Here is a 27,635-nt window from a genome sequence, read left to right as displayed (position 1 = left end):
CCAGGCCCCAGTATGTGTCCACCAGCCCCCTTATCTGTACAGCCAGTCCCCCTTATCCGTCCAGCTAGGCCCCTTTATGTGGCCAACCAGCCCCCTTATGTGTCCAGCCCAGGCCCCCCTTGTGTCCAGCCAGTCCCTTATCTGTCAACCAGCCCCCTTATCTGTCCAACTAGGACCCCTTATGTGTTCAACCAGCCCCCTTGTGTGTCCAGCCCAGGCCCCCCTTGTGTCCAGACAGTCCTTTATCTGTCCACCAGCCCCCTTATGTGTCCAGCCAGTCCCCCTTATCTGTCTACCAGCCCCCTTATGTGTCCAGTCCAGGCCTCTCCTCTGTGTGTGTCCAGCCAGCCCCCTCCTCTGTGTGTGTGTCCAGCCAGCCCCCTCTTCTGTGTGTTTGTCCAGCCAGCCCCCTCCTCTGTGAGTGTCCAGCCAGCCCCCCTCTCCTCCGCTTTCACAAGCACAGCACTTTTAAAATTACAGCCTGCTGCTGTGCTGTCTCTTCTGCCGAGTTCCGGCCCCCGAACACTGACGAGCGCACGTGTTCCCGAGCTGTTAGAGCCACGGCAGGTGCAAGTGCCCGCCGGCTCAACTGAATCTGACAGAGAGAGCAGCAGCTCTCCGTGAAAAAAAAAAATGCTACACACGACAGGAGGGGGTGGGGGTGGAGCGGGGCCCCCCTATCTGCCAGGTGTCCAGGCCCGGGACTCCAGTCCCGGCAGTCCCCCCCTGATGGCGGCCCTGGCCACAACCAGCGACAAACATGGCACTGGGAGGGAATAGATTCCCCCAGAGTGGAGGATTTTCCCTGTTGTGCCCTGATGGAGACAGCATCTGAGGGGAGGGAGAGAGCATCTGTGGACCAGGCTCTGGATCATGCTTTGCATCCCGGGCTTTGTCTGGATATCGGAGGAGACAGAAGCGCCACAGTTTGGGGGGGTGACATCTGGTGCCCTTCCTGTATCCTGCCCTAGTGTCCTTCTCACATTCCTTTGTCACTCTCTTTACCCCTTCAGTCTGGCCTCTATGCTTAATGTCATCTGTCACCCATTGCCAGTTGGGATTGGGTGCCCAAGGTTCGGTGTAGGGACTCTCCTTTGTTTCAGTACTTTGGGTGTCTTCCTATGTGGCAAATGGAGAGACATGAAGGGGGAAAAGGGGGGAGACATAGAGGGGACAATGGGAATAAGACGGAGGGGGCAATGGGAGAGAGATGGAGGGGGCAATGGGAGAGAGATGGAGGGGGCAATGGAAGAGTGATGGAGGGGGCAATGGGAGAGAGATGGAGGGGGCAATGGGAGAGAGATGGAGGGAGCAATGGGAGAGGGGAAGAATTGCACAGTTTTTCTCTTTTTTTTCTATTTCTTTTTAAACTATTTACGTTATTTTGGCCCAACATCTTGAAACGGGACCGTTCCATAATTATTTTGGCTTAGGGGTGCCTTGAAAAAATTATGGAGACCCTAAGGGTGCCTCGAATTGAGAGTTTTGGAACCACTGCATTAGGTGAAAACCGGAGCAGCGGGTAAGGACGGAGGATGTACAGTCTCCCTGTCCCCATGTGTGGTAGCGGCGCACAGACAGCTCTACTGTGCAGGGTTAGTCCGGGAGCAGCAGCTGCTTATTACGGGGAGGATGTAATCTCTCCCTCCCTGTCTCCCCGGTGACAGCCCGTCACAGACCCACACACCGGACGGGGACGCGCTTAGACAGTTTCTCAGCAGCAGAGGTCGCTGCAGGGAGGCGGACGGTCCGTTGTACCGGAATCCGGTCAGGTCCAGTTTCCACCTAATCCCCACAACTTCATGAGACGTATCTGGTGACGTAACAATGACAGCAACATAGTAATATAATACCATTTGCCAGATAACATTCAAAAGCACTCTGACACCATGGCGCCCCTCAGATGTACGGAGCAGGGGGGCTTCTCCTCCTCCAGCTTCCAAACCCCTCTCCGCCGCCCCACAGGTGGGACTGGGATGTGATGATCGTCGGACAAATGGAACCCCCTGTGCAGTGATACAGAGCGGCTACAGCCTCCTCACATCGACATCGGACATATAAAAAATACAAACACTGAGGAGGATCGGGAGGGAGGTACCACAGGGAACTATTTTCTTTGTGTGCTGCGTCTCCCTCCTACATTACAGTCAGAAGCAAACTTAGAATATCCATCCACCTCCCTTTATAGAGTATGTAAAGTTTCGGAGCTAAACTGGACAGTGTGGAGCAGTAGAGAGAGTGTGAAAGGTGGAAGTGGCTGTCACCATCGGGCTTGTGTTTAGGTGAGTGATGTTGTCCATCGCCTACAGGGCACTGCTGGTTGCTATCAGTGTGCACACAGCGGAATAAGCGAAGCAGGCACGGTGCAGGGTATACTGTGTAGTCATGTGCTGTGGTCGCTACAGCAACTGGCAGCACCTTTATGTCTATGGTAGCAACAATTTTTAAGCTGGGTATATACTGAGACGATGTGGCACGATACTGGATTGATATGGCAGCAGACATATTGTATCCTGGGTACATGTTAATGCTGGACATACACTATATACAATTATCTGTCCAATCTGGCTGGTTGGAATGAAAACCTGGTAATGTATGGAAGCAAATAACAATCGTCCATTTGCTCACAAACACTGGAAAACAGACAAAAATGGTTGTTCAGAAAAATTGGTTAAAACACACGAATTTAACCAATTTGAACAATTGTTTTTTGTCTGTTTTCCAGTGTTTAAAACCATATGATCGACTGTCACTTGCTCCCATACATTCCCAGGTTTTCATTCCAACCATCCAGATTGGACAGATATCTGACAGATAATTGTATAGTGTTGCCCAGCATTAGGCATATACACACTGGACGATAATGATATAGTTCGTATCGTTCACTGTGTATGCAGTAAACGATGGACGATGCGTGCTCCTGCGGGTCGTTAACGATATTCACTGTCGCCTGAGCATGCAGCTCAATCTGGGGATATCGTTAGCTACGCCATGCTGCCGAATGCAGCATGGCCCCGCTACCCCCCCCCCCCCTTGATTGGTCGTTGCAGGCATCGTCCAGTGTGTATGCACTTACCGATGTCTGCACCCCTGCCGGGCCTGCCGATGTCGCTCACTGGACACATCGTCCAGTGTGTATGCGCCTTTAGAACGATGTAATGAACGACGGAACAATCCTATGTTCCGTCCTTCGTTAACATGCATGGAGCTGCAAGCGATAGTCAGGTTTGATGCGCTGCACGTAAAAAAACCTGACGAAATCCCACACGATGGCAAAAGCACGCATATCATGCTTACACACTGCATGATAAATTGTTACGATTTGGCCAAATCATAATATCGTCTGAGTGTGTACCCAGCTTGGTACAGGTGGTGAGAATATGACTGTTCCTATCTGTGTCTAGCAGTGCAATGGGGCATGTTATACTACATATTATTATTATGTGTAAGGCAGAAATAATTCATGGATGTAAATCCGGTCCTGTGTTCTAATCACCTACCAGGTGCTGATGCTGACCTGGGAAAAGTATCTATGCATAGTACTTATCTATACATCGCATACAGTATGTACATTCTTCTGAAGTCTATACATGATTTTCTTCTGTTTTCTCCAAATGTGACAGTGATCTGCTGTGTGATACATGAGGTTTCAGTATTATTATTATTTTTTTAATCTGGTGGTGGCGGCTGCATTGTTATTTTAAATCTTAGTCACACATGTTTAGGTGTAACTTTAATCTGTTAGTTCAGTTGGATTATAACCACACACACAGACAGATCGCCACAATCTGCCAGTTTTATTTATCATTATGTTCAATAATAATTATAGTTTGTTTATTTTAATAACCATGTGATAGTTTTTTCGTCACCATAAAATAGTATGTCGATGGCAAAAACGTTAGGTGTTTGAAGATAACAGAGAAAAATCACTTTTATATATGTTATCTGCTTTCATACATTCCAAGGCTCAATGTAAGGGTCAAATAGCGCTGGTTATAGCACATTTGGCACTTTATTACCTCTTCTTACATTTCCACTTTATCTTTCTCTAAGGATTGATACATCATCCCCTAACTTCCTTTTTATATATTAAACAATGGCCACATAAAATAACTTTGTTCTGCAGTAACAAAGCTCTTGGTTGTTTTGAAATGTAAAAATAGTTAATTAAACTTTGAAGACTATTATGTCATCAACAAAGTTGTTGTTTTTTTTTTTTTATATTGTAAACATTTTAAAATTTAGTTTAACATTAAAACACCTTATCTTACTTTATAATTGACATGACTAATGCTGGGTATACACTTAGGGTGGGTACAAACCTAAACGACCGGCATCGTGCGGATGTTCATGGCGATTTGCCTTCACCCTGGAAATCTCGTGATTGCCGGTACACACTTAAGATTTAATGAAAGACGTAATGATCACTGTTCTGTCCTTGATTTAATATGTACAGCCTCACATGCGATAATGTGTGATTGGCCGTGCAGCACGGCCAATCGCACGATATCGAATGCGACCGCGTGAGCGCACAAATCGGGCATACACTCTGCACGATATGCCCAATTTGGCCAAATCTTGCTGATATCGTACAGGTGTGTATGCACCCTTGAGAGGGGCATCCACTACACGATTTTAGCAGGCAATTGAACGATAACGACGTCGTTATCGTTCAATCATTTAAAAATCGTTTATAAATCGTGCAGTGTTTGGTTGTTAACGATCAACGATGCGCGCTCCTGCTGGTCGTTTCATCGTCTCGTCACTCGACCGAAAATGCAGGTCAATTTCACTTGATCTATTAAAGATCGTTTGCAAATCGATTGCAAATCGTTCAGACTGAAAGATAAAATTTCAAGGGAAAAAATCAAGGGAAAATCATTTAGAGTTTGGACAGGGAGTAGATCGTCTAGTGGATGTGCCCCTTTAGATGACGGATCGGTCAAAAGACCGATCTGCCGTCCTAGTGGCTGATTTGTATACACACTTACCAATCGTCCGTTTGATATGTCTGGCCTGACATCACTAAGGGTGGGCATTTAAATTTGCCCGCCCAGTTGTGATGTCAGTGTTGGCGGTCCTTGCAGCCAGTGTCCAGGCGTTAGGCGAGTCTGCTTTCAGATATATCAGCCTCTGCTGTGCTGCATGGCCAGTCTGAATTGTCTATGAACAACGTCATTCACAGACATATCGGGTATATACATCTGTCGATGCACTTCCAATATATAATTTGTTGATTGAATGAACGATATATCACCAAGTGTACCCAGCATAAAGCACATTCTCAAAATAACTTCCGTCCAGCTGTGCATATGTCATTATTTTAATATTCCAAGACCTTTAAGGCCTTATTTACAAATTAAACGAAGTACCAGTTTTGATCTATTAGATCTAGAAGTTATCTGTTTGGTGGACAAAAATTCTCTCCCTCCTGAATTTAGGGGACTGGCACTGCATATGGGGAGAGAACAACACCTGCCCCCCACTGCTGATTTTTGTACTGTGGAATAAGAAAATATTACATTGTGGCAGTGATGTTTGAACATGGCTAGGTCAAATATGTTATCATAATGCATATTTGTAAGAGGTTTGACTTGTGCAGTACTTTTAAGAAGAAAAAAACTGGATTAGGAATAAATAAAAACTATCTGCTATCAAGTCAGTTTTACCAATTACAAATGTGTATAATTGAGTTACTTGGGACCATACCCCACTTAGAAAGCCTTTCTATAAACTTTGCATTTAATCTGATGTTTCCATTTCTCATGCATATCAGCCATTTAGATGGCCAGTTGAGTTCTCTTGTCATATAATTGGAACTGCTTAGAAGCAGAAATTTCTGACACGAGTTGATTTATGTGGGGTACATATTTTGCCTACGGCGCCTCTGACCGGCGGACCCAATAACAGTGGAACAGATTCTGGTAAGCATATACACTTAACAATTGGCAGCACGATCTGTCTGGCCAGACCTCACAACTTGGCATGCATTTAAATATGCCCACCCAGTTATGATGTAATTGTCGCTGGTTCCTGTGGCCAGCATAGAGGTCATTCGGTTCTCTGTGCACAGCCGATGCGATATATCTGTAAAGGACATAATTCACAGATATATTGTGTGTACACACGAGCTTATGCACTGAATGATATATCATTCATCTGCTATACAAACCATATATTGTTCTGTGTGTACCCAGCATTAGAATAGGGGTATCGTATCATGAACATCAGTCTACCATGGTTCTTTCAGAAGAGATAAATTAAAAAAAGATCTTATTTAGACAGACAGGATTGTGTTTTATTACAATTTTGTATATACAAACATTTGGTTTGTAAATAAATCCACAAGGAACTTCCAATAAATAGACCAGGGCAGGGCCGCAACTAGGGGGGGGGGCTAGAGGTGCACGTGCACCGGGAGGGAATTGCGGGGGGGTGAAAATGCAGACTCTGCCATTTGAAAATGGCCACCGCCGAAGAGGAGACTAATGCTAGAGGTCCTTACTGGACCTCTAGCGTCTGTCTCTTCCTTGGCGGCGGCCATTTTTGGATGGCCGTTTTCAGCAGATTCCATGCGGACTAGCCGTCGGCATGGACTCTGCTGAAAACGGGCATCAAAAAATGGCCGCCGCCAAGGAAGAGACAGATGGTAGAGGTCCTACTGGACCTCTAGTGTCTGTTAGCAGAGCGCAATGCACACAGCGTTCCCGGAAGTGCCGGGAACGCTGGCGCTGCAGGGAGAGGATGCTGAGAGCTGCATCTTCTCCCTTCAAACCCCCCTGGCAACGAGCATAAACCCCGCTGGCAACGAGCATGGAACCCCATGGCAACGAGCATGGAAACAGGGATGTTTGAGTAATGCACTACCTTATGGAGGAGCAAGGACAAAATCCAGGTACGGGAAGGGGGTGCAAAATTGCTGCCTTGCACCGGGTGACAGATATCCTAGTTTCGGCCCTGACCAGGGCGAGAATATATGTGCTTGAATAACAAATGTGCTAGATGGATGTGGTAAGAATTTTTTTTTTTTTAGTTCCTTAATTGCATTATGCTTTAAGCAAGAATGTTAATGTAATAATATGACGACCACACTGTGGTGAAACCTCATACGTCTCTTGAGTAAGACAGGTGGCCGAATTCTGTGAGGAAAGTGAGCTAATATGAGATGGCTGTGTCCACTGTGAAGAACCTATTTCCCTAATTAGTTGTTGAATGTTTTGTATCTATATACTTTGCTAAGGGTACTTACTGCCGGACCAATATAGTAGCCTCCAATTACTGGAGAAAATTAATTTCATTAAGTTGACTTTTTTTCTGTGAACCTGTATTCTTCTTCCTTTTTTTTTTTTTATTTGGCATACAACCTTACATGTATATTTATATTTGTACACATTAATCCCACAACTAGCCATTAATGTGTAGGTGTGTTTTCATATTGTACCTGAAATTAACAAGATGTTTAGAACATGAATTTGTCCATCTTGTATCCTCCATCTTGTCCATTTGTTGCATCTTAAGGTGCCCATCCACTAGCAGACATGAAAACGACTGCACGATTACGACATTGTAATCGTGCAGTCGTTTGTCAGTCTGTGATGAGCCTGCACTGAACGAGCAGTGACCAGCATGTTTGCAAGATGTTTGCAAGGTGATAGATGTCTAAACAACCAGCGGGCGTGCGCATCGCTGGTTGTTTTAGATACTTTTGCAAACGATATTCAAAAGATTTATTAACAATATCGTTATCGTTCAATCGCTCATTTAAATCGTCTAGTGGATGGACACCTTTAGGTGATTTGCGCTTTTGTGTAAATTGCAAACACCTTGCCCTCTGTAGTTAATAGAAACGCAAGTACAGTTAATGGTACTAACAGTATAACTTGTAGACTTTACAGTTTGAGTAATGATGTGCGGCAATAGCTTTTCACTTTCCTTCATCTGGGGGACACTTCATGACCATGGGGTAAGTGCGGAATAGAGATGTAGAGCACTTAATGAGCAAATTTTTTTTTCAGCGAATATAAAAGCTCCTTCCCCCTAACACCTCCTCAGTTTTTCATTAAGTTCTGAAGGAGTAGGTCAGCACTGAGTTAGCTTGGTATTACATCTCTGCTCTACTTGCTTCTCCCTCTGGCTTCCCTAGTTTAAAACGTATGGCTCATGTTCCTGTGTGGAGTGCGACTGTATCCCACTGCTTGCCTATGGCAGAGACCGCAGTCTCTCCAGGGGCTGGGGGGCAGAGATGGCGGGGGGCAGCCCGGTGTGGTCCCGGGAGACCATGTGATGTTCACTTATTGTTTTTTTTATTCAACCAATAAGATTGTATAAGTGAACATCACAGTATATTAATACCCAGTTCGGACTGAATGAATACAGCCAGAATATGATGGATACATTTCTGGCTGAGAGAGTGAAGATAAACTTTTGAAACATTTGTATCCAATATGATCTTGCAACAATTGTATTGATCTCGAAATAACAGATTTATCTTTGGAGACACACAGTGGATAGACTTAAGGTGCATACACACTAGACGATATGCTCCCTGAGCGATATCGTCTAGTGTGTCCCCGGCAGGCTGTGCTCAATGTCGTTCATGACATTGAGCACAGCCGCTGAACAATATCATTAGCGATATCGTTCAGCGCCGGGCTCTCTCACCCATTCCCTGACATGCAGCAACCTGACGAGGTCGTCAGGTTGGCCTGCATGTCAGCCCGATGAACGAGGATGACGAACGACCCGCGGGAACGCGCGTCGTCGTCATCGTTCATCTTTTTTGTGTTAAAAATGGACGATAAAGTGGACGACTGAACGATAACGATATCGTTATCGTTCAGTCGTCCACTTTAATCGCCCAGTGTGTACGCACCATTAATTATATTTATGAATAAAGACAGCACACAGTTGAGTTTTTAATATCTCTTTATTCACATAATTTTGTTTTCTTTATCACTTTATATCTCTATTTTTTATAATATATTTTGCTTAAGTAACCTTATTTAAGGCCAAATGGTTCTCATTTTATTCAATACAATATATAGACTAGGACTTCAGTACTCTTGTCACTATATATGGACAAGAGGATACTTGTTTTTTTAATGCATATCCAATAAAAATTGTTTTTAGACAGAATGCACGTCACAAAAAACTGATTCTCTTTTGAATTTTAAATTGTGTTTCTTTACTCCTATTTATTGAAAATTGGGTTTTGTACATATGCTGTGTGGTACATCATTGGGTATACTGTTGGTGTGTATTACCCTGGGGAACTCTATGTTTGATAACGGGAATACTGCTAAAGTTAAGTCTGGAGGATGGAAGTCCAGTACTCATAATTTTTCCTGGGAACATACATGTTCAATGTACTGCTTGGGTTTAAAATACCGAATCAGGTGTCAAACTTTGGCTAGCTAAGTGGAAGAGCCAGCCTGGGCCAGATAATTTGCACTGTAAGATAAGTTACTGTCATTCAAAGATCAGTGGAGGATGTCTTCCACAGACAAGTTGGTAACAGACATTTTACAAAGAGATTATCAGCATCTCGGGTCCAACTCTGAGAAGATTATTTGCAACAAGATGGCCGACAAACATAGAAGTATATAGACTTAAATCGGGCATAAAAGAATATGTTGGATTTAGGAGTAATCATCACTGTATCGAATTACCAAAGAAAGATGGGGTTTTATTCCAATCCTTTTTTTTGTGGTTTAGAAACCAGATGACCATCACATACCAATCTTAAACTTAAGGAGTTAAATTTAATGTAAAAAATATAGACAAATTCAAGATAGGTTGTGCTTCCATCTTATTGATGACTGACCTTATAGACTCTATCTCCATATACCCATTTGGGAGAGCCATCAGAGTCTGTTAAGATTTACATTCAGAGAACAGCATTTCCAGGTAAGGGCACTGCCCTTTTGACTAGCAACAGCCCCACGAGTATTCAGAAATATCATGACCGTTATGTCAGGTGTTTTATGAAAGAAAAGAATAAAAATTATTCCTTATTTAGACTATTTACTGTTCAAAGTCAGAAGAGGCACTTCAGTCAGATCTCCTAGAGCACTGGAAGTGTTACAGTAGCATGTTATCTATTGGAAGAAATCCAGGTTGATTCCCAGTTAAATGGAATTCTTGGTCTAAAATTTAACCCAGAATTGGTTAGAGTGTTTCTGATGGAGGAAAAGATCAGCAACATTCAGAAGCTAGCCAAAAGGATTTTAGGACTCAGAAGTCCTTCAGTTCTTTGTGGCATGAAGTGTTAGGAAGATGGTCTTTTCATTCGAAACTATCCAGTATGCAAGGTTCCATTCCAGAATGTTCCAATTAAACATCTTTAGGGGTTGGTTAGGTTCCAACCATCACCTATCAAAACAGTTCATTACCCTGTCACTAGAGACAAACAGTATCTCAGATGGTGGACCAATGTGGAAAACTTTAACAACGGCAGAAGCTTCTTTTTGCTGGACTGCATAGTGATCAACACAGATACCAGTCTCTAGGGGTTGGGGTGGGGCAAACATGGGAAATCACCATTATATCCGCGGTCTTTTTTTCTGGGGTTAGAGAATTGGGAGGTAGATTTTTGAGTCGCCAAACAATCCTCCCAGGAGAATGATCTCTACACCCGGAAGTTTGCCAGAATCTGGTAGAAAAATTGGAACAACCAGAGGTGATTTGATTGCCTCTATTCAACCAAAAGACAGTCAGGTTTTGTTACAGAATCAGGGATCCTTCAGCGTTTCTGATAGTTGCAATGATAGTACTTCAGGAACTGTGACTCGCAGTCATATTTCCACCATTTCCAATGCTACAACTGGTCCTAAAAAAAAAAAAAAAAAAGGAAGGAATTCCAATAATATTACTAGCGCCATACTGGCCAAGAAGAGTGTAGTACTCAGACATAGTGAAAATGGCCGTAGAGCCAGGAGTCAAGCTCCCTCTATGTCAGGATCTGCGGTCACAAGGTCTGATTCTATATCGGGAAATTCACAAACTAAATGTAATGGCATGGCTCTTGAAGCCAAGATTTTAAAGTCAAAAGGATTTTCAGATTCAGTAATCCAAACTATGATTGAAGCCAGGAAAAAGGTTTCTGCAGATAATGATCATAGAGTCTGGAAAAGGTATATTTATTTATGAAAAAAGTGGAAACTGTCACATTCCCCTTTGCATTTACCTAGAATCCTTTCTTTCTTACAGGATGGTTTCTCTTTAGGTCTCAGGCTAGGATCCCTGAAGGTGCAAGTATCAGCTCTTTTATGTTTACTTTCAAAGAAGGTTGGCTGTCATATCAGAGATTAAGATGTTTCTGCAGGGTGTTTTACACATACAGCCACGATATAGGCATCCTATTTTATCCTTTGGATTTAAATATTGTATTGATAGCTATTCAGCCTCCTCCTTTTGATCCTGTAGAAGAGGTGGTATGTGGTCAGGAAGCTGGCGGTCGAAATGCCAACCGCTGGTTTACCGACTGTGAAATCCCGGCATGGGACTACTGATAGGCATCGAATTTCCGACGCCTATCAATATCCACCCACCGAAATCCCGGGATACCGAATGAAGGTAAGCTGGGCATCAAGAGCGGACAGCGAAAGGGGGTGGGGAGGGTTTTGTTTAAGGGCTCCCGAGGGGACTTGGGGTTAGGCACTCCCCCGGGAGGGTTAGGCTAGGGGGTATGTCATACCGATTCCGAAGAGGTAAATCTCAAATGGATAACTGTAAAAAAATATTTTTTTTTTCTCCTAGCCAGTACATGAGCCAGAAGGGTGTCAGAATAAAGATCTTTATCCTGTAAATCTCCATATTTAGTAATACATTAGGATAGGGCAGTGTTTCCTACACATCCCTCTTTTCAACCTAAAATAGTGTTTGGTTTCCATTGAAACCAGTAATAGTGATTCCCGCCTTTTCTGAAAAAGACAAGACAATTAGCAAGGAAAAATTGTTAGATGTGGTCAAAGTATTGAGAATTTACCTGGACAGAACTGCAAGTATTAGAAAGACAGAACTTCTATTCATTCTTCATGATGCTCAGAAAAGAGGTTAGCCAGCATCTAAGCAGGTGATAGCTAGATGGATTACGTCCACTGTTAAGCAGGCATGTACTGGGACTGACGGACCATTTCCAGTCAAGATTTCAGTTCATTCCATACTTCTGTAGGTACTTTGGAATCAGCATGTAATACTGACAGACGGGATCCGGGCGGTCAGAATCCCGATGCCTGGATCCCGACAGGGTTGACATATTGACACTTAGTGGTCGACACTTGGTGGTCGGTGTCCCTACCCTAACCCTCCCTCCCTGGTGCCTGAACCTAACCTCCCCCGCCCGCTACATTCCTTCTGGATGCCGGAACTGGGGTTTTGACCGGTGTCAGTAATTTGAGCGTTGGAATCCAGGCCGCCGGGATGCCAAACTCCTACAGGAACTTCATGGGCAGAGCGGAACGGGGCATCTGCGAAGCAGCTATGTAAAGCAGCTACATGGTCATCGGTCCATACATTCACCAAGTTTTACAGTTTTTATTACTCTGCGCCCAGTGAATATGACTTTGGATGTAAAGTATTAAGTTCAGATAGGTCTGAACACATCCCCCCCCCCCCCCCCCCCCCATGGTCATGGAGTGTCTCCAGATGAAAGAAGAGAAAATAAGATTTTTGGTACTTACCACTTAAATCTCTTTCTCTGACTTCATCTGGGGGACACTTCAATCCCTCCCTCATTGAATATATGAGTTCAATGGTTATAGGTTTTTCTTTAACCTAACCTTTGGGCTCTTTAAAGTTCAAACTAAGGAGGGGAGGAGCTTATACCACTAAAATGTTACTTATTAAGTGCAGACTCCTCCATTCTGCCCTAACCCCATGGTCATGAAGTGGCTCCCAGATTAAGTCAGAGAAAGAGATTTAACTGATAAGTACTAAAAATCTTGTTTTGTTTTTTATTGTGGTGAAAGGAGAGTCTCACATTGTACAGATACTGATTTTATTTCATATTATTTTTTTTCTTTAAAGTGAATACATTTTAGAATTAGATTTTTTTCAGTGGTGGTGGAGGACAACAATTGAAAATGACAATTATCTAGACTAACAATACTATCCCTTTAAACCAGCACACGTAAATGACACAGATTCTGTGGCTGATTAAAACCAGGTGACATGCACGCTTGAAGTCAGCCAGTCACAGAACCTGTATAAATAATGAGTGTCCTGGTTTAATGAGATGGTATGGTAAGCCTACAATTATCTATCCTCGTATATCACATAATTATAATTTTATTTGTAATTGGTGCAGAATTCTATTTATTGAACGCATATTGTCATATTGTTGTGCTGTACTATGTCTAATTTACAGTAGCTGTGGTGGTGAGAAAGGACAAAAAAGGATCAGCCCCCTCTCCTGCTCCTAGAAGAGTTAGTTGAGCACAGCATAGGGCAGATGTTCCCAAACTCCACAATTACATTCCACATTTTAAGGATATCCATGCTTGAGCACAGGTGATTTAATTAGGTCCTCAGTCAATTTGACTTAACCATCTTGACTTCAGCATGCATATCTTTAAAACCTGGACTGTGATGGTGGAGTTTGGGAACCTCTGTTATAGGGTGAGAGCTGAGATTGGTAGTAGAAAAGTGGTGATTGGGAGTTAATGTTGAGGAGGAGGAGTTGCTCCGTCTGGGTAACTCATTATTTGACTTTTTCAGTTGGTTGGAAGAGAATATGTTGCCTCAAAGTGTGGAGCCCATGGAATCCAAGTGCTCAAGAAACTCTTGGCATGTTGTGTAATATATTTCTTATATGCTCCATATGCAGGTTGAGTCTCCCATATCCAAATATTCCGAAATACGGAATAATTTTGGCATGACTGAGCTAATAAAACCTTTCATTTTTGATGGTTCAAAGTACACAAACTTTGTCTAAGGCACAAATTATTGAAAATATTGTATAAAATTACCTTCAGGTTGTCTGTATAATGTGTATATAAAACATAAATGCATTCTGTGTGTATATTTGGGTCCCATTACCAAGATATTTCATTATGGTATGCAATTATTCCAAAATACGGAATATTCTGTTATCCAAAATACCCCTGGTCCCAAGCATTTTGGATATCGGAGACTCAACCTGTATAGACAATACGCTGTTGATAATAGCGGTTAACTTTCAGTTGCTGATTGTTTTGCTGTGTTTTAAAATGTGCCAGATGTTTGGCTTTGCTTTGGTGGGTCTGGACAGTAAAGAATATACAGGAGACATTAGGGGGGTATCCAATTAGCCGCGGAGCTAATGGCCGCGTCTGAGGTATTCAATTAGTGGGAATTACCCCGCACGTCAGCGCCCGCTGTCGGACTAAAGTCTGCGTGTAAAAAAATAAGGTCCACGCGCAGGAAAAAAAATTGATTCTGCAGTTTACTTGGAATCGGTGGGTTTTCGCCAACTGAATCCTGACTTTACCACGCTGCAGGGATTTTGCCCAGCAATTAGTCGTGGGGTAAACCTCGTGGCTAATTGAATAAACCCCTAGGAGCTAGATTTTAGTGTTTTTTTTTTTTGTTCTCTGTAACTCGTACACATGTTGAATTATTAGCTTCTCTTCCCAAATGGGTAACTGCTGTTGTAATTAGGAGACTCAATAGAAATAAATAAAGGAAGAGCACCCTTATGAAGAATTAAGGCGCACATCTACTAGGTGATGGGGTAACGACAGTACGATTACAACACTTGTAATTGTACCGTCGCTCCCCCATCCCCTGCAGTGCCTACACGATCAGTCGGTCAATGTAGGCACCCTCCTTCATCCCCGAACATGGTCAATCTGTCGTTCTCTGCAGAATGACCGGCATGTTCGACCAATGATTGATATCAGAAGTGACCAGCGGAAACGCGCATCGCTGGTTGTTTCCGACATTGTTGTGCATAATTAATGAGCGATTGCACGATTACGATGTCGTAATCGTGCAATCGCTCATTAATATCGCCTAGTGGATGTCCGCCTAGTTTCAAAAGCAATGGATCAAATGGCATACAGACAAATTATACTGAAAAAATCCTAAGAATAAATTCTAGAACAAGAAATCTTAATCGCAAGTCACACGTGTGGTTGTGTGTGTGTTTTCTATATACACACACAATATTTCACAGTATTTTTTTTAAGTTTGTTACTAAGTACAGTTATATGCAGAGTATTTACTTGTGTTTTCTTTAATAAATGTACATAAACATGCTTCCCCTGTAAAATATTCCCCTGTAAAATATCCTGCGTTCTTTAACAATTTTTTTTTTTTTTTATTGTTTGTAAATTGTGAGCGTGCTTGCAGCAGCATTCTCATTTTGGTTTATTTCATACAATTCCAGTGCTCTTATTTACATGCTGAAAACACTGGGCCTGATTCAGAGTTGTATGCTATGTTGATTGCAGCTGCGATTTTGCAGGTGAACAGATGCTCACCGGAGCCATTGCAAAATACAGCAACTGCGTAAACATTCGCAGTGCAAGCGCGGTAATCTGCAATAATCGGCCGCCCCAGTAACTCTAAGGCCACGTAGCATTTCCACCTGAACTGAGTTGCCAGAGTCACGCAATTGGCATATGGGATCGCGGATGCTGCCATTGACACGTACATATAACAGTCGCTACACACTTGCGTTTTTTCCTTCGCTGCCCATTACCTCCTCCAAACGGTGCCTTCCTGTCTATCGCGCTGCATGGAGGTAAGCCATGCATGCTGGATCGCAGATGGGTATTAGCGCACGCGCCGTACGATGCAGGTACAGTTTACCGATATTCGCTCATTTGTGGAAACATCGGCATTGCATACAACTCTTAATCCGGCCCATTGCACAGTAGTTGTTTCTAAAGTGAATGAGGTGGTGATGTTCAGTGGTTCTCAAAGAATTTTAGTGTTGTGACACTGCTGCCAAGACAGATGGCATTCAAAGATAATAGATTTGTAAACTATGCTTAATATATTTAATTTATGAATAAAAAAATTTCCTTTTTTTTTTTTTTTCCTTTTTGTTACCTATAAATGTAACAACAATTTGCTATTTATCCAATGGTTGGAGATGATTGTGAAGAAGGAGTTTGGAACTTAATGTGAAATTGGAAATACACTTTGACCTGTTACATATATTCTAAGAAGCCCATACCAATTTTAGTCCTAGAACTGTTTCCTGGCTGTGTTATTACAGATTGATAAAATATATTTTGCACACAGACTGTTTTTATTATGTTGACAAAACAGTATTTATGGAAGCATTGAAAATGGTTTTGTTTAACTGTATACACCTTTAATTGGTGTTACCTCAATCTGACACCTTTTAACCTCAGATGTTTGACCTGCGGTTTGCTGTAATTGTAGATAGGATATATATATAAACACTAACCTTTATTGCAGAATTCCATTCCTAGGCCAAAGTGACTCATGCTCTTAGATTGCATTATAGTTATTATACACCTGTCATTATTTCAAAATGGCTTTTTTGCATCGCTTATTACTCTGGATATATTTTTCATACGCCCTATTGCAAAGATTACTCCTCTTTAGTACTGCTGACATATGACCTAATTCAGAGTAGTTAGCAAGCCCAATGGTTTCTGTACTACTCCCAAAGGGGGCATTTCAATTCAACGCAAATGGAATAGTGCCGGGAGCAAGCTCCCGGAGCTATTCAATTCAGTGCGCTGTTTGGTCGGAGAATTGCTGGTTATCGCGCCTTAACAAGGGTGTTAAGGCGCGTTAACCAGCACTCTCTGACCAAAGTGCCGGGCATGCGGCTGTTAGCGCTGCGCTAAGCAGAAAAACTGCTGCACGCCCGGCACTTTGGTCGGATTTCTCCTCGCATCCCCAGTGCGGTGTATTGAATAGCTGTGGGAGCTCCCTCCCGCGACTATTCAAGATTGCGTTGAATTGAATTCCCCCCAATGTTGGAGACCTGCGCATATCACTGGATCTGTACTGCATATGTGCAGGTCATGTTCATGGCCGCGGCAGCCATTTTCCCTGTACAGCGCATGCGCAAACAATGGGAAAGTGGCAGCTGCAGCCATTTTCCAGTCGTTTTACAGCGCCGGACCCGTGCGCCGGCGTGGGACTCCGGAGAGGTAAGTAATATTATGGGTGCAGGGTGTGCGGTGCGGTGCGGGGCCTCCCTGGACCCAGGGGCCCGTGTTCTCCGCACACCCTGCACCCATTATAGATACGCCCCTGCCCATTTATAACCTACATTAAGAGTGTGGCGACCTCAGCATGGCCTTTTTTATTTTTTTTTAATATATATATATTTGACCCAATGTATCCTATTAAATGTACAGCTTGCACAAAAAACTTTCTTCAGTGCCCAGAAAACCTATGGGGTAGATGAGGTGGACGCAGATTTTCTGGACCTGGCAGAGGTCCAGGCTGAGTAAGCTTCGGCTTGCACAGACTGGCCTGGGGCAGCGACTTGTAAGGAAGCTGCACTCAGATCGCAGATGCCTGCAGGATGTGTCTATTATCTACAGATACCGCCTTCTGCATTTGTATTGTAGTTGGAGGGTATTGCACAGCCGCTTCCTGGTATCTGTGCAATACTGGCCACATCTGAATCAGGCCAAGGTACAATTAGCACCTGTCACTTTACAGGCTGTGTTTGAAAAATGACAGTTAGGAGCTTACTGGTATTTTTTTTCTCTCTCCCTCTCCAAGGGCCATATTCAGTTAGACGCGAAAAGCCTTTTGCAAAAGTTTCGCCGGTGTCGTAATTTCGCCAGGCAAAATCTTATCCCCCTATTCAATTACAAAGACTTTTTGTCTACGTGGAAAGTCAATACAATGTAATAGGTGGACAAGTTTCGTCTATGAATAGCAGGCAGAAAAAAGGGCAGAATTGCGGTTTTGGGGTGCAAAGGTGGGGAAGCCACCCTGCACCCTTGGGACAGGTCCCCAAAGCTTAACTGCGTAAAAAAAAAAAAAAACTTAAAAAAAAGTGAAGAACACCCAGGATTAAGGTGTGTGTGTGTGTGTGTGTGTGTGTGTGTGTGTGTGCGCGCGCGTAGGCATAGGCGGTACATATATACATTGCTTACTTCCGAAGCAGGGAAAGGCATATTGGCCAGTAGCATCAGAAGGGGCGGAGCCAAATGCGGGACTTAATCACGGCTTGCGGCAGGCAGCTCCGATAAAGGGATAAAAAAAAAGCCGCTCATCTTGGGGATTGGGGCCGGGGACAGTGAGGGGGGCCCCTCTGTGTGAGGGCCCCGGGACGACCGCCCCCTCCCTATAATCCGACCCTGAGAACACCCCAAAAAATTTATTTGAAAAAGGGGGCGAGAAAGTACAAAGCTGGGGAACAAATTTAAAAACTAGCAAAATAATATTTTGGGGGTCTGCAAGTATGGGGGAGGTGTTTTTTTTGTTTGCAGGTGTTTGCTGTAGGTGCATTTTTCATTGTTTTTAAAACTTTATTTTTGCGATAATTTTTTTTTTTTCTTCATCTCTCATTTCACCCATTTTCATGTACCCCAAATTTGCTGGGACTAATTTATTTTTCACCCCAAAAAAATTCTAAATGCTATTCTTCACCACTTGTGCAAAGACGCAAATTAGCAGCTATTGAGAGCATTTAAGTACCCGAAATAACTTCAGTAGGGTTATTCGGGGGCAACTACATTGATCTTTTGGGGGGTGTCAGGCTGATTTCCCCAAAACTGATAGCACTTTTCGCCTGTTTGCGTTTCGCCGGGTCCCGTTTTCGCGTCCTTTGGAATTGAATAGGGCGAATAGCGGGGGCACGCCTGCTAAGTTTCCGCATCCAAAACACGCCATGTAGGCGAAAAGCGCATTACGCAGACGGCGGCGAAATTATCGCGGCTAATTGAATACGGCCCGAAGGCTTAGTTCATATACCCCTATGTGCACTGCTGCATTTACCCTGTGCTTGGCAAGGGGCAAAATGCCATCTTGCTTCACAAGCCTATTATACTTTGCAGAAAACTAGGCACATATGCACAGTCTAGGTTGAACAGCACTACCAAAGAAGATTTTGGTCTGTACCTCAAATGTTTTCTGCTTTATAAATGATCTCTACAGAAAGGAATAAAGAAAACCAATTGGATTACACATCACTTGTTGAAGAATGCTAGGGATAAGAAGTAATTATAGAAAATTCCAATCAGTTATCAAGGACTGTTTAGCCCCTGTTAATGCAAAATGTTATAGTTCTGTAGAGCTACATTAATTAAAGTGACACTGCAAAGGGTGGATTTCAGCTGGAGAACCAATCTGGAATTGAGACATTGTGGCCTCTGACTGAACCTCCCACTCTCAAAAATTTTAAGGTAAAAGTAAATAAATTTGTTGATTTCTGTGCTGCAGAACCAAATGTTCCGACAGTCCCTGGGCTTCTGGTTAGGGGAATTGACAGGTCAAAATAATTGATTTAAGGCTAACGAGCAAAGCCCAGAGAGTACAACTCAATACGTTCAGCAGGCCTTGGTGAAAGGAGGAGTTTATGCTGGCCACATACAGAGGTGTAGCCAGGATATCACATGGTCTGGAAGATGCCTGTTTGTGTAGGAATATAACCAGTGTCCCCATCATACAACAAAGGTTCAACCAGACTTATGCCTCCTGTCCCCTACAGACTCCTGCGCAGGGCCGGGTCTAGGGGTGTTCGACCTGAGCCCATAGAGGGCGCACCCTTCCCCAACATCCCGATTTCAGCGGGACAGTACTGTCCCGTTGTTCCACCCATGGGCTGAAGTGGCCCACGGGTGGTCAAATCGGGAGGTTGGGGATCCCCTACTGCTGTGGCGGTGCCGGACCCTGGAGATTCTGAATGGATGCTGAACGTGGCATCCATTCAGTGACTGGAGAGGGCTGGGGGAAGCTCAGCCAGTGAGGCTCCCCCCAGCCTGACATTATTTGGAGGCGGACATGCCTCCTAATATCACATAGGGGGTGTGGCCTATGGTAATTTTCACGCGAAGATAGGGCGCACTGGAGGGGGCCGGCACAGGGTGCTCCGACCCTGCTCCTGCTCCATCTTTCCGGTCTCCTGTCCCGTTTGTTTTTCCAACCTTCAGTTCCATGTCACTCCAGCCTGCAACCCCCTCTGACTCCAGCTCCATCACACTAGCCCCCTAATATATATGCACCATTATACATCAGTGTTGCCAACTCCCCTTCCCCCTCATTGATTGTAGCAGGCCCCATCCTCTATAAAACCCCTCAGCCACTGACTGTAATAAATAAAAGCACAAACACACATGGCTGCTGGGCACAAGTATCAAACATCTGTATCTCATTCACTTTTGTTCAATGATGCGTGTGGCCAAAGTAGACTCTGCCCAAGTGCTGAGCTGCAGGATCATATTCTGTGTGGCTGCAGGGCCGAAACTAGGATATCTCTGGGCTTGGCAGTAATTTTGCGCCCCCTCCCTTCCCGTACCTGGATTTTGTCCTTGCTCGTCCATAAGGCAGTGCACTAGTCAGACATCCCTGGTATAGTGACTTACATTATTCCACACACCATAATGCCCATTACACATTATGCCACACACTGTGATGCCTATTACCGAAGTGGCACTTACATATTTGCCCCTGACACCATTTTATGCCCCACAGTATGGCTTTGAAATGACCTGCTTGTTGCCAGGGGTCTCATGCTCTTGGTTTCATGCTCATTGTCAGGTGTTTCATGCTTGTTGCCAGGGGTCACATGCTCTGGGTTTCATGCTAGTTTCTAGGGGTTTCACAGGAAAAGATGCAGCTTTCTGCATCTTTTCCCGGCAGCGCCAGCGTTCCTGGCACTTCCGGGAACGCTATGTGCTGGCCTAACAGACACTAGAGATCCAGTAGGACCTCTAGCATCTGTCTCATCCTAGGCGGCGGCCATTTTTGGAGGGCCGTTTTCAGCAGATTCCATGCGGACGGCTAGTCCGCACGGAATCTGCAGCCCCCAAGCCACTGCGGGGACTGAGTCAGCCCTTTCGACACCCCCTCAAATCCGGCGCACGTGCACCTCTAGCCCCACCCCCTCCCATAGTTGCAGCCCTGGTGGTTGACATTATTAAAGTGCCTGAAATTTAATGTATATCACTCCTATAAATTGAACAGACTATAGTTTCCCACTAGAAGATATCCATATGAAGGAAGGCTACACAGAGAGTGAAAATTCCCTGAAAAGCTGCAAAGTAATTTCCTCATCAGTGCTGGAGCGCGGGTGCTGGAATGGATGTATCGCATAAGTGACCCTGGAAAACCTCCTTTTTATTATGCTCACACAGAACCCTACAGGCGTACTTTCCTTCCCATATCAGGAGCATCAAAAATCCATATTTGGCAGATCTGAGCGCTGTAAACCTGTGCTGTTTCTTTAGTATTGCATTTACTAAAAGCAGGAACTTGTAAATTGATCAAGAAACTTGAAGGAACTTACAACACAGTTTTCTGTGCCTGTCTAGCTTTTATTGTTACATGCAATGATTAGTACAATCCATGAAGAATGGTACATCTTTCAATTACTGGTTAATTCACCCCAATCTGCCCTCATATTTGTAATATCCCCACTTGAACATCCTGTGTTTCTGTCCTGCATACCCAAAAGGAGTAGATACTAGGGGGTCTATTCATAAAAGTCCTGTTTAGCTGAAAACAGGGCTTGTCACTGCTTTCGGCGATTTATAGAGGGGGTTACTGTGGAGAAGGGTATTCCTTCTCCAGCGGCACCCCTGCTTCGTGTAACATCGCGTCACCATACTTTTGTGTGGTGAGTGCGATTCATAACGGAAAGGAAAGCTCAGCTTTCCGTTCCTCTCCTGCGGTACAGATTCGCCATCTGAGGATGGAGTAGGCTGTACCGCAAGCCGAGCAGAGCAGGGAAGTTGCATACTTCCCTGCTGTCTGCCCAATGCTGGCTCCGCCTCCTTTTCCCAGTGTCCATTGCAAGCAGGTCTGACCTGCTGCTCTTGGACGCCGGTGCATGCGCAGTGAGGAGCAGGCATATTGGGCACTCAATATATCTATATTTTCACTGCGTCCAGAGGTCATGGAGGGCCAGACAGTGCCCAAAGACGCCGGACAGGCTCCGATTGCATTCACCTCTGAAAGGGTCTTAATCTCTTGGATCCCATGACCAGGGTAGAGATCTTGGGCGTTGGGCAGACTCTGTCTAACCTCATCAGTCTGTTTAATTTTCTAGCATTTTTATTTGAAAAAAAAATAACATTGCTATGAAGATTTTTAAAAGCTAAGACAAAAATCACTGTACAAAGAAGTTAAATATAAGACAATTTGTGCAATCTATTATAAACCATGAGATATTTACTAAGTTCATATAAACCAGAATAAGGAACAGTGAATGGTGCAATATTCGGCAATGCGGAAGCCCATGTTTAGTAATGTGTGAAAAAATAAAACCCTGTACAGCGCAACTACCCTACTTATATGTAACTGTAATAAGTGATACTGTTTAAAGGATGTGATATTTCAGCTTTGAAATTATGTCTTTGACCCCTATCCACCTTCTCACTGGTCTTCATGGGTCCTAAATGCTCTTCTTTTTCTGCCTCGATCTTCTAGATAGGCGTACCCTTACACTGCTTCAGTCCTGATGCACGGAGTGATGACCATTTAGCCGCCATCCAACATGTCCACATATCTGAAGCATTTTACCTCCGTTGGTGACAACCAAGGTGATAGACAATGGAGTCATGAAGATGAGGAGAATCAGCAACAGGAAGTTAAACCCGAGAAGACTGCCCATCCATTTACTTCCTCATACTCCTTCCGGGATGCCCTAAAATGGCTGTTCAATTGTCACAAGTTTCATGTACGTACTTTTATATTCATGTTCATACAGAGAATCTCTACTGCCAATAGCCTATGAAACCGTTCTGGTTGGTTTTCACAATGTTCCATGCTCTTATGTCTGTTTGAGGTCAGCCTTGGGACAGTAACTTCTTATATGGGGTATTTTGGTATTTGAAGAATTTAGCTATAGAGAGTCTTTATGAACCGGGGGAAAAAATGCAGAAAATGACAAAATGAGCTTTTCTGTGTGTTACACGACTACATTCTACATTTTGATGTTTGTGTACGGCATTTACTATATGCTACAGGAACTAAAATGTATACACTTAAAAACTTTTGCTACTGTGACCATAAAATCACTGCCAGGTTAACAGAACAGCCGGGGTGGTCGCCCATGTGCCCCCACACATAGCTACAACACCAGTGTGAGGGGCACTATGGCATCTATAAAATCAGGTTTGTGTGTGGTATAATGTGAACTCATGGCAATACTTTTTAATAACCTTGCCAGCATATCCTATTGACAATTTTATTGTTAGGGGCCCCCATAAACCTTAATCCGTCTATGCATGAATTGTGTGTTAAAGACTAGTAGTGGTCATCTTAAGGTGGGTACACCCCTGCCAGATATATCTGTAGATGATGGTTGTTCATACACACAGAACGACCATCATCTATCCGGCAGCTGCGGGTCCCGCGGCATGTGCAGCACAGCCGATGCATTATGTCTGTGAATGACGTCTGTACCCACTGGCCTATCGGCCAATTTATCAGCCAGTGTGTACCCAGCATGAGATGCTTTCATTTCAAGTTTAACAGCTTTCCATTCCTAGATTTATTTATATTGGTTTACTTCTCCACATGCCATCAACACTAAATTACAGGCGTTTAATACCGCTGCAGTTTCCTGTGATTGAAAATGATCCCTCACTTGATACATTCATGTAAAGTTCATTCCTATTATTTGGTTGTCTTCTGAAATCATTTGATGTATGGAAGTTGTGCTTTTTAAAAATGTTTTTAAAATCCTTTAAATATGACTGAACATTACACCTACAAATTGCCTACCAAAATAGTATTTTTTACTTTGGTACAATAGAAGTATGGCATTTATATTGTATATAGAGTATTGGTGCATACACACGGTCAGATTTTGTAGGACAATACTAACGATATCGTTAGATCGTTTTATGGCTTCTATATTTTTAGCCCCTTCCAACCCCCAAACGACGGACGATGCGCGGGCATGGATGGTCGATAACGACCATCGCCCGTGCATGCAGTCCAACCTGATCAATATCGACCAGGTTACTATAGGGACCCGCGATGGTTGATCGCAGGTCGTTTAGGGGTTGGTGCTGTGCTGGATGTTCGATAACTATCATCCAGCACATGCAGGGCAATCAGACGATATCTTTATCGTTGTCTGATCTGACCGTGTGTATGCACCATAAGTCATGATGAGTTCTATAGTATTTTAGCATGCTTATGTACAGAACACAAACCCAAAACCAGCCTAGTACAGAAGTTCCCTGCCTTTGTTACACAGCTGCTGATACGGGACGTAGTTGAAATCCCGACAGCCGCGATGCAGACGCTCACAATGCCGGCACTGGAATACCAACACCAGTCAGAATCCCGGTGCCGGCATCCAGACGGTAAGAAGGAGGGTTAGGCACCGGACGGGGTTAGGTTTAGGGTACGGTGAGGGAGAGTTAGGGGTATTTTTAGGATACTTATCGACAGGTGTCGGTATCCTAACCCTGTCAGGATGCCGGCATCAGAATTCTGACTGCCGGCATCCCGTACCGTTGGCCTGATTCAGGTTGTATCGCAAGGCTGTGTCTGCATGCAGCCAGCCGATGTTTGCATTCTGCGCAAGCCTATAAGATGCAGTGCGCATTCTCGAACCTGCGATTGGGCAGGAAGTGCCGTTTGAGGGTGGTGAAGGGGGTAGGTTGTCATGCGAACACGGGCGTTCGAACGCCGTTATAGGGGCGTGCGTAAATTATCCACAGCAAACCCATACGCAGCCAGAGTACTTACTGCGCGCAAGAAGTTTAGCAATTCCGGCGGGAGGGTCAGATCAACCACCCTTCTACGTCTTGGTCCGATGGTTCTCGATTGTTTGTTTTTCTTGCAAATTATTACGAATGTGAGTGAAGGTAAGGGGGGCGTCTTTATGAAGTGTTGGGCGTCTTCATAATATGGTGCGGTGGCATTGCGATTGCATTCATTAGCATATTTTCGCATCGGCTGGGTGCGTGCGAACGCAGCCTTGCGATCCAACCTAAATCAGGCCCCCAATCTGCTACATTGCAATAAACAAAATCATCCTCAGTAATACATTTAGGGGCAGATTCAGAGTTGCAGGCAAATCTGCCACAATTGCACTCTAAAATGCTTGACATTGGCCTCATCATTTTCTGCACCAGTCCTATGCATGGTGAGATCCATCTGAAATCAGAAGAGTCGCTGCATAAGACTAATGTCAGCTAGTTTTCTCTTGAGCTTGTGCAGGGGCGGCTGTGGTAAGGTATGTGGTATGTTAGGCTGATTATCATGCTAATCACAAACTAAGCCATTGCCATCCTCTCGTCCACACCGCAGGTCCCATGAATATAAGACTTTAGGGGTATTATGTAGCACTTTTCCATTATAAATGAACATACAGAGTATACTTCTCTAGATCTTTCCTGTCTTTGGCAAATTTATAATAAGTGTGGCTGTAGGCTTTCAGTATCCCAAGAGTTTGTTGAACTAAATGTGATGCCAGTTTTTAGAACTCATTTGCCCCTAACGTGTATTCAGGTCTGTCCTTCTGGTGATATTCCACAATCACTATAGTATATACTTCTGTCACAATTGGAAGGAACAGGAACTTAATGTGAAAGGTGGAGAATTAGTTATTACACCTGTGACTGCTGTGGAAGCCCAGATCGTGGGCTTCAGGGGACCTAAATAGTATTAGTACATGGCAATAGCGGTACAGGACACTGAAGTCTTACCTGCAATATTCTGCTGCAAAACGAAAGTCTAAAGTTGTGTTTTTGTGTTTCCACTTCTCCTTTTCTATAAATATGATGCCTCTATTTTCTATTGCCTCCTCATGGTGACCATTGAGAATGTAGCCCTAACATTAGTGAAGGAGGCATCATTACTGATGAATACATTTTTAAATAATTTTGTATTGCCCAAAGTCACCTTAGAAAAGATGCTCATATATACCACACAAAGGGGCATATTCAATTAGCTGCGAAAAGTCCCGTCCTTTTCGCCTGCCGGACTTTCCGCCTACATCTCGTGTTTTAACACTTTCCGAGCATGCGGCCACTTTTTGCCCTATTCAATTCCAAAAGACACGAGAGCGCATGCCGGCGAAACTCAAACAGGCGAAAAGTGCTGTCACATTTGGGGAAATCAGCCTGACACCCCCCAAAAGATGGACTGACATTGGGGATCACTACAGATATACCCGAATAGCCCAGCTGAAGGTATTTGGGCTGCTTAAATGCTCTCAATAGCTGCTAATTGGCGTCTTTGCACAAGTGGTGAAGAATCTCTTTTAGCAGGTTTTTGGGGAAAAAATAAGTAGTCCCAGCAAATTTGCGGTACATGAAAATGGGTGCAAGCATAGTTAAAAATCGCTACAGTGAGGTTTTAAAAAACGCACCTTCAACAAGCACCTGCAATCAAAAAAACACCTGGGGCATAGTTGGGGGACCCCCTGGAGTCTATTTCGCTAGTTTTTAAGTTTTGTCCCCCAACTATGGATTTTTTTCGCCCCCAAAACAAAAAGTACTTTTTTGGGGTGATCTAAATTCCTTTTTAAACTTTTTTTGATGCAGGTTACCTTTTGGGGGGCTGTCCCGACTTTGCACCCCAAACCCCCAATTCTGCACTTTCTTCCACCTGCATTCAGAGGCGAATCTTTTCCGCAGGTTACAAGGCGCAGACTTTTCACACCGGCAAAAAGTCTTTACAATTGAATACGGGGATACGTTTTCGCCTGGTGAAATGATGTCACCGGCGAGAACTTTTCGCCAAAAACGGCTTTTCGACGCTAATTGAATATGGCCCCAAGTGTCTGCCATCTTTAGGAGAGTTTTTATAATAAATGGTGAGGTACAGTATGCTTCCACAAGAGCTTTAATTGTTTCATCTATATTGTCCTCATTTATTGACCTATTAGTGCTATAAATTGCAGATTTTGTTACTTTTTCTTTTTTTTTTGTTGCATGAGACTAATACATTGACATATTAGAGTGAGATTTTCATGACTCCAGTAATGCTCTGCATGCTAGTGGTGGGCACTCAACATCTTTGACTCCAAGGGTTTTATTTACTAAGCGTTGGGTTCTAAAGCACAATCCGAAGCGCCGGGTTTTAGAACCTGATGTCTTGTAAATAGACTCCCAAATGTCAGTGTGCCATTTTTCTTGGCGGTGCCCAATAGAATGTACTGCATATAATGCAATCAGGGGAGCTCATTTTTTGGAAGTTTGAACACTTTCTACCAATGCATAACGATATGGAGGCAGATTTACTAAACGTCAGGTTTACAAAGCTGCTGATTGGTGGCTTAGACTGATGTTTTTTAAATGACAATAGGAACTAATGCAAAACCACGCTGATTTAGCATTAATTTCTATTGCACTTGAAATCCATCGGTCAAATTTGTCCACAATCAGCGGCTTTGTAAGCCCAACTTTTAGTAAATCTGCCCCATGGACTTTGATTTGGTCCTTAAGCTATAAAATACCTCTGTTCGAGAAAGGGTTAGTGAGTATTTTTTTTTCCCCCATCATATTAATGAAGTTAAATGGTAG

At 43.7% G+C, this 27,635-nt stretch overlaps 1 protein-coding gene across 1 annotated transcript in view; it reads left to right on the top strand.

Annotated features, from left to right (window-relative positions):
- The first annotated feature begins 1,830 nt into the window (after nt 1–1,830).
- Nucleotides 1,831–27,635, top strand: part of HVCN1 (hydrogen voltage gated channel 1) — a 34,594-nt gene continuing 8,789 nt past the window's right edge. Inside the window, exons 1-2 of the mRNA XM_088449213.1 lie at nt 1,831–2,282; nt 22,576–22,825. Of these exons, the coding sequence (XP_088305339.1) occupies nt 22,643–22,825 (183 nt within the window). The 5' untranslated portion in view covers nt 1,831–2,282; nt 22,576–22,642. The remainder of the gene's footprint in view (nt 2,283–22,575; nt 22,826–27,635) is intronic.

This window comes from Taudactylus pleione, unplaced genomic scaffold, assembly GCF_031769625.1.
Source record: "Taudactylus pleione unplaced genomic scaffold, aTauple2 ptg000479l, whole genome shotgun sequence".
NCBI lineage: Eukaryota > Metazoa > Chordata > Amphibia > Anura > Myobatrachidae > Taudactylus > Taudactylus pleione.
The sequence above is the reverse complement of the archived record's forward strand: the minus strand, read 5'-3'. Positions and strand labels throughout refer to the sequence as shown.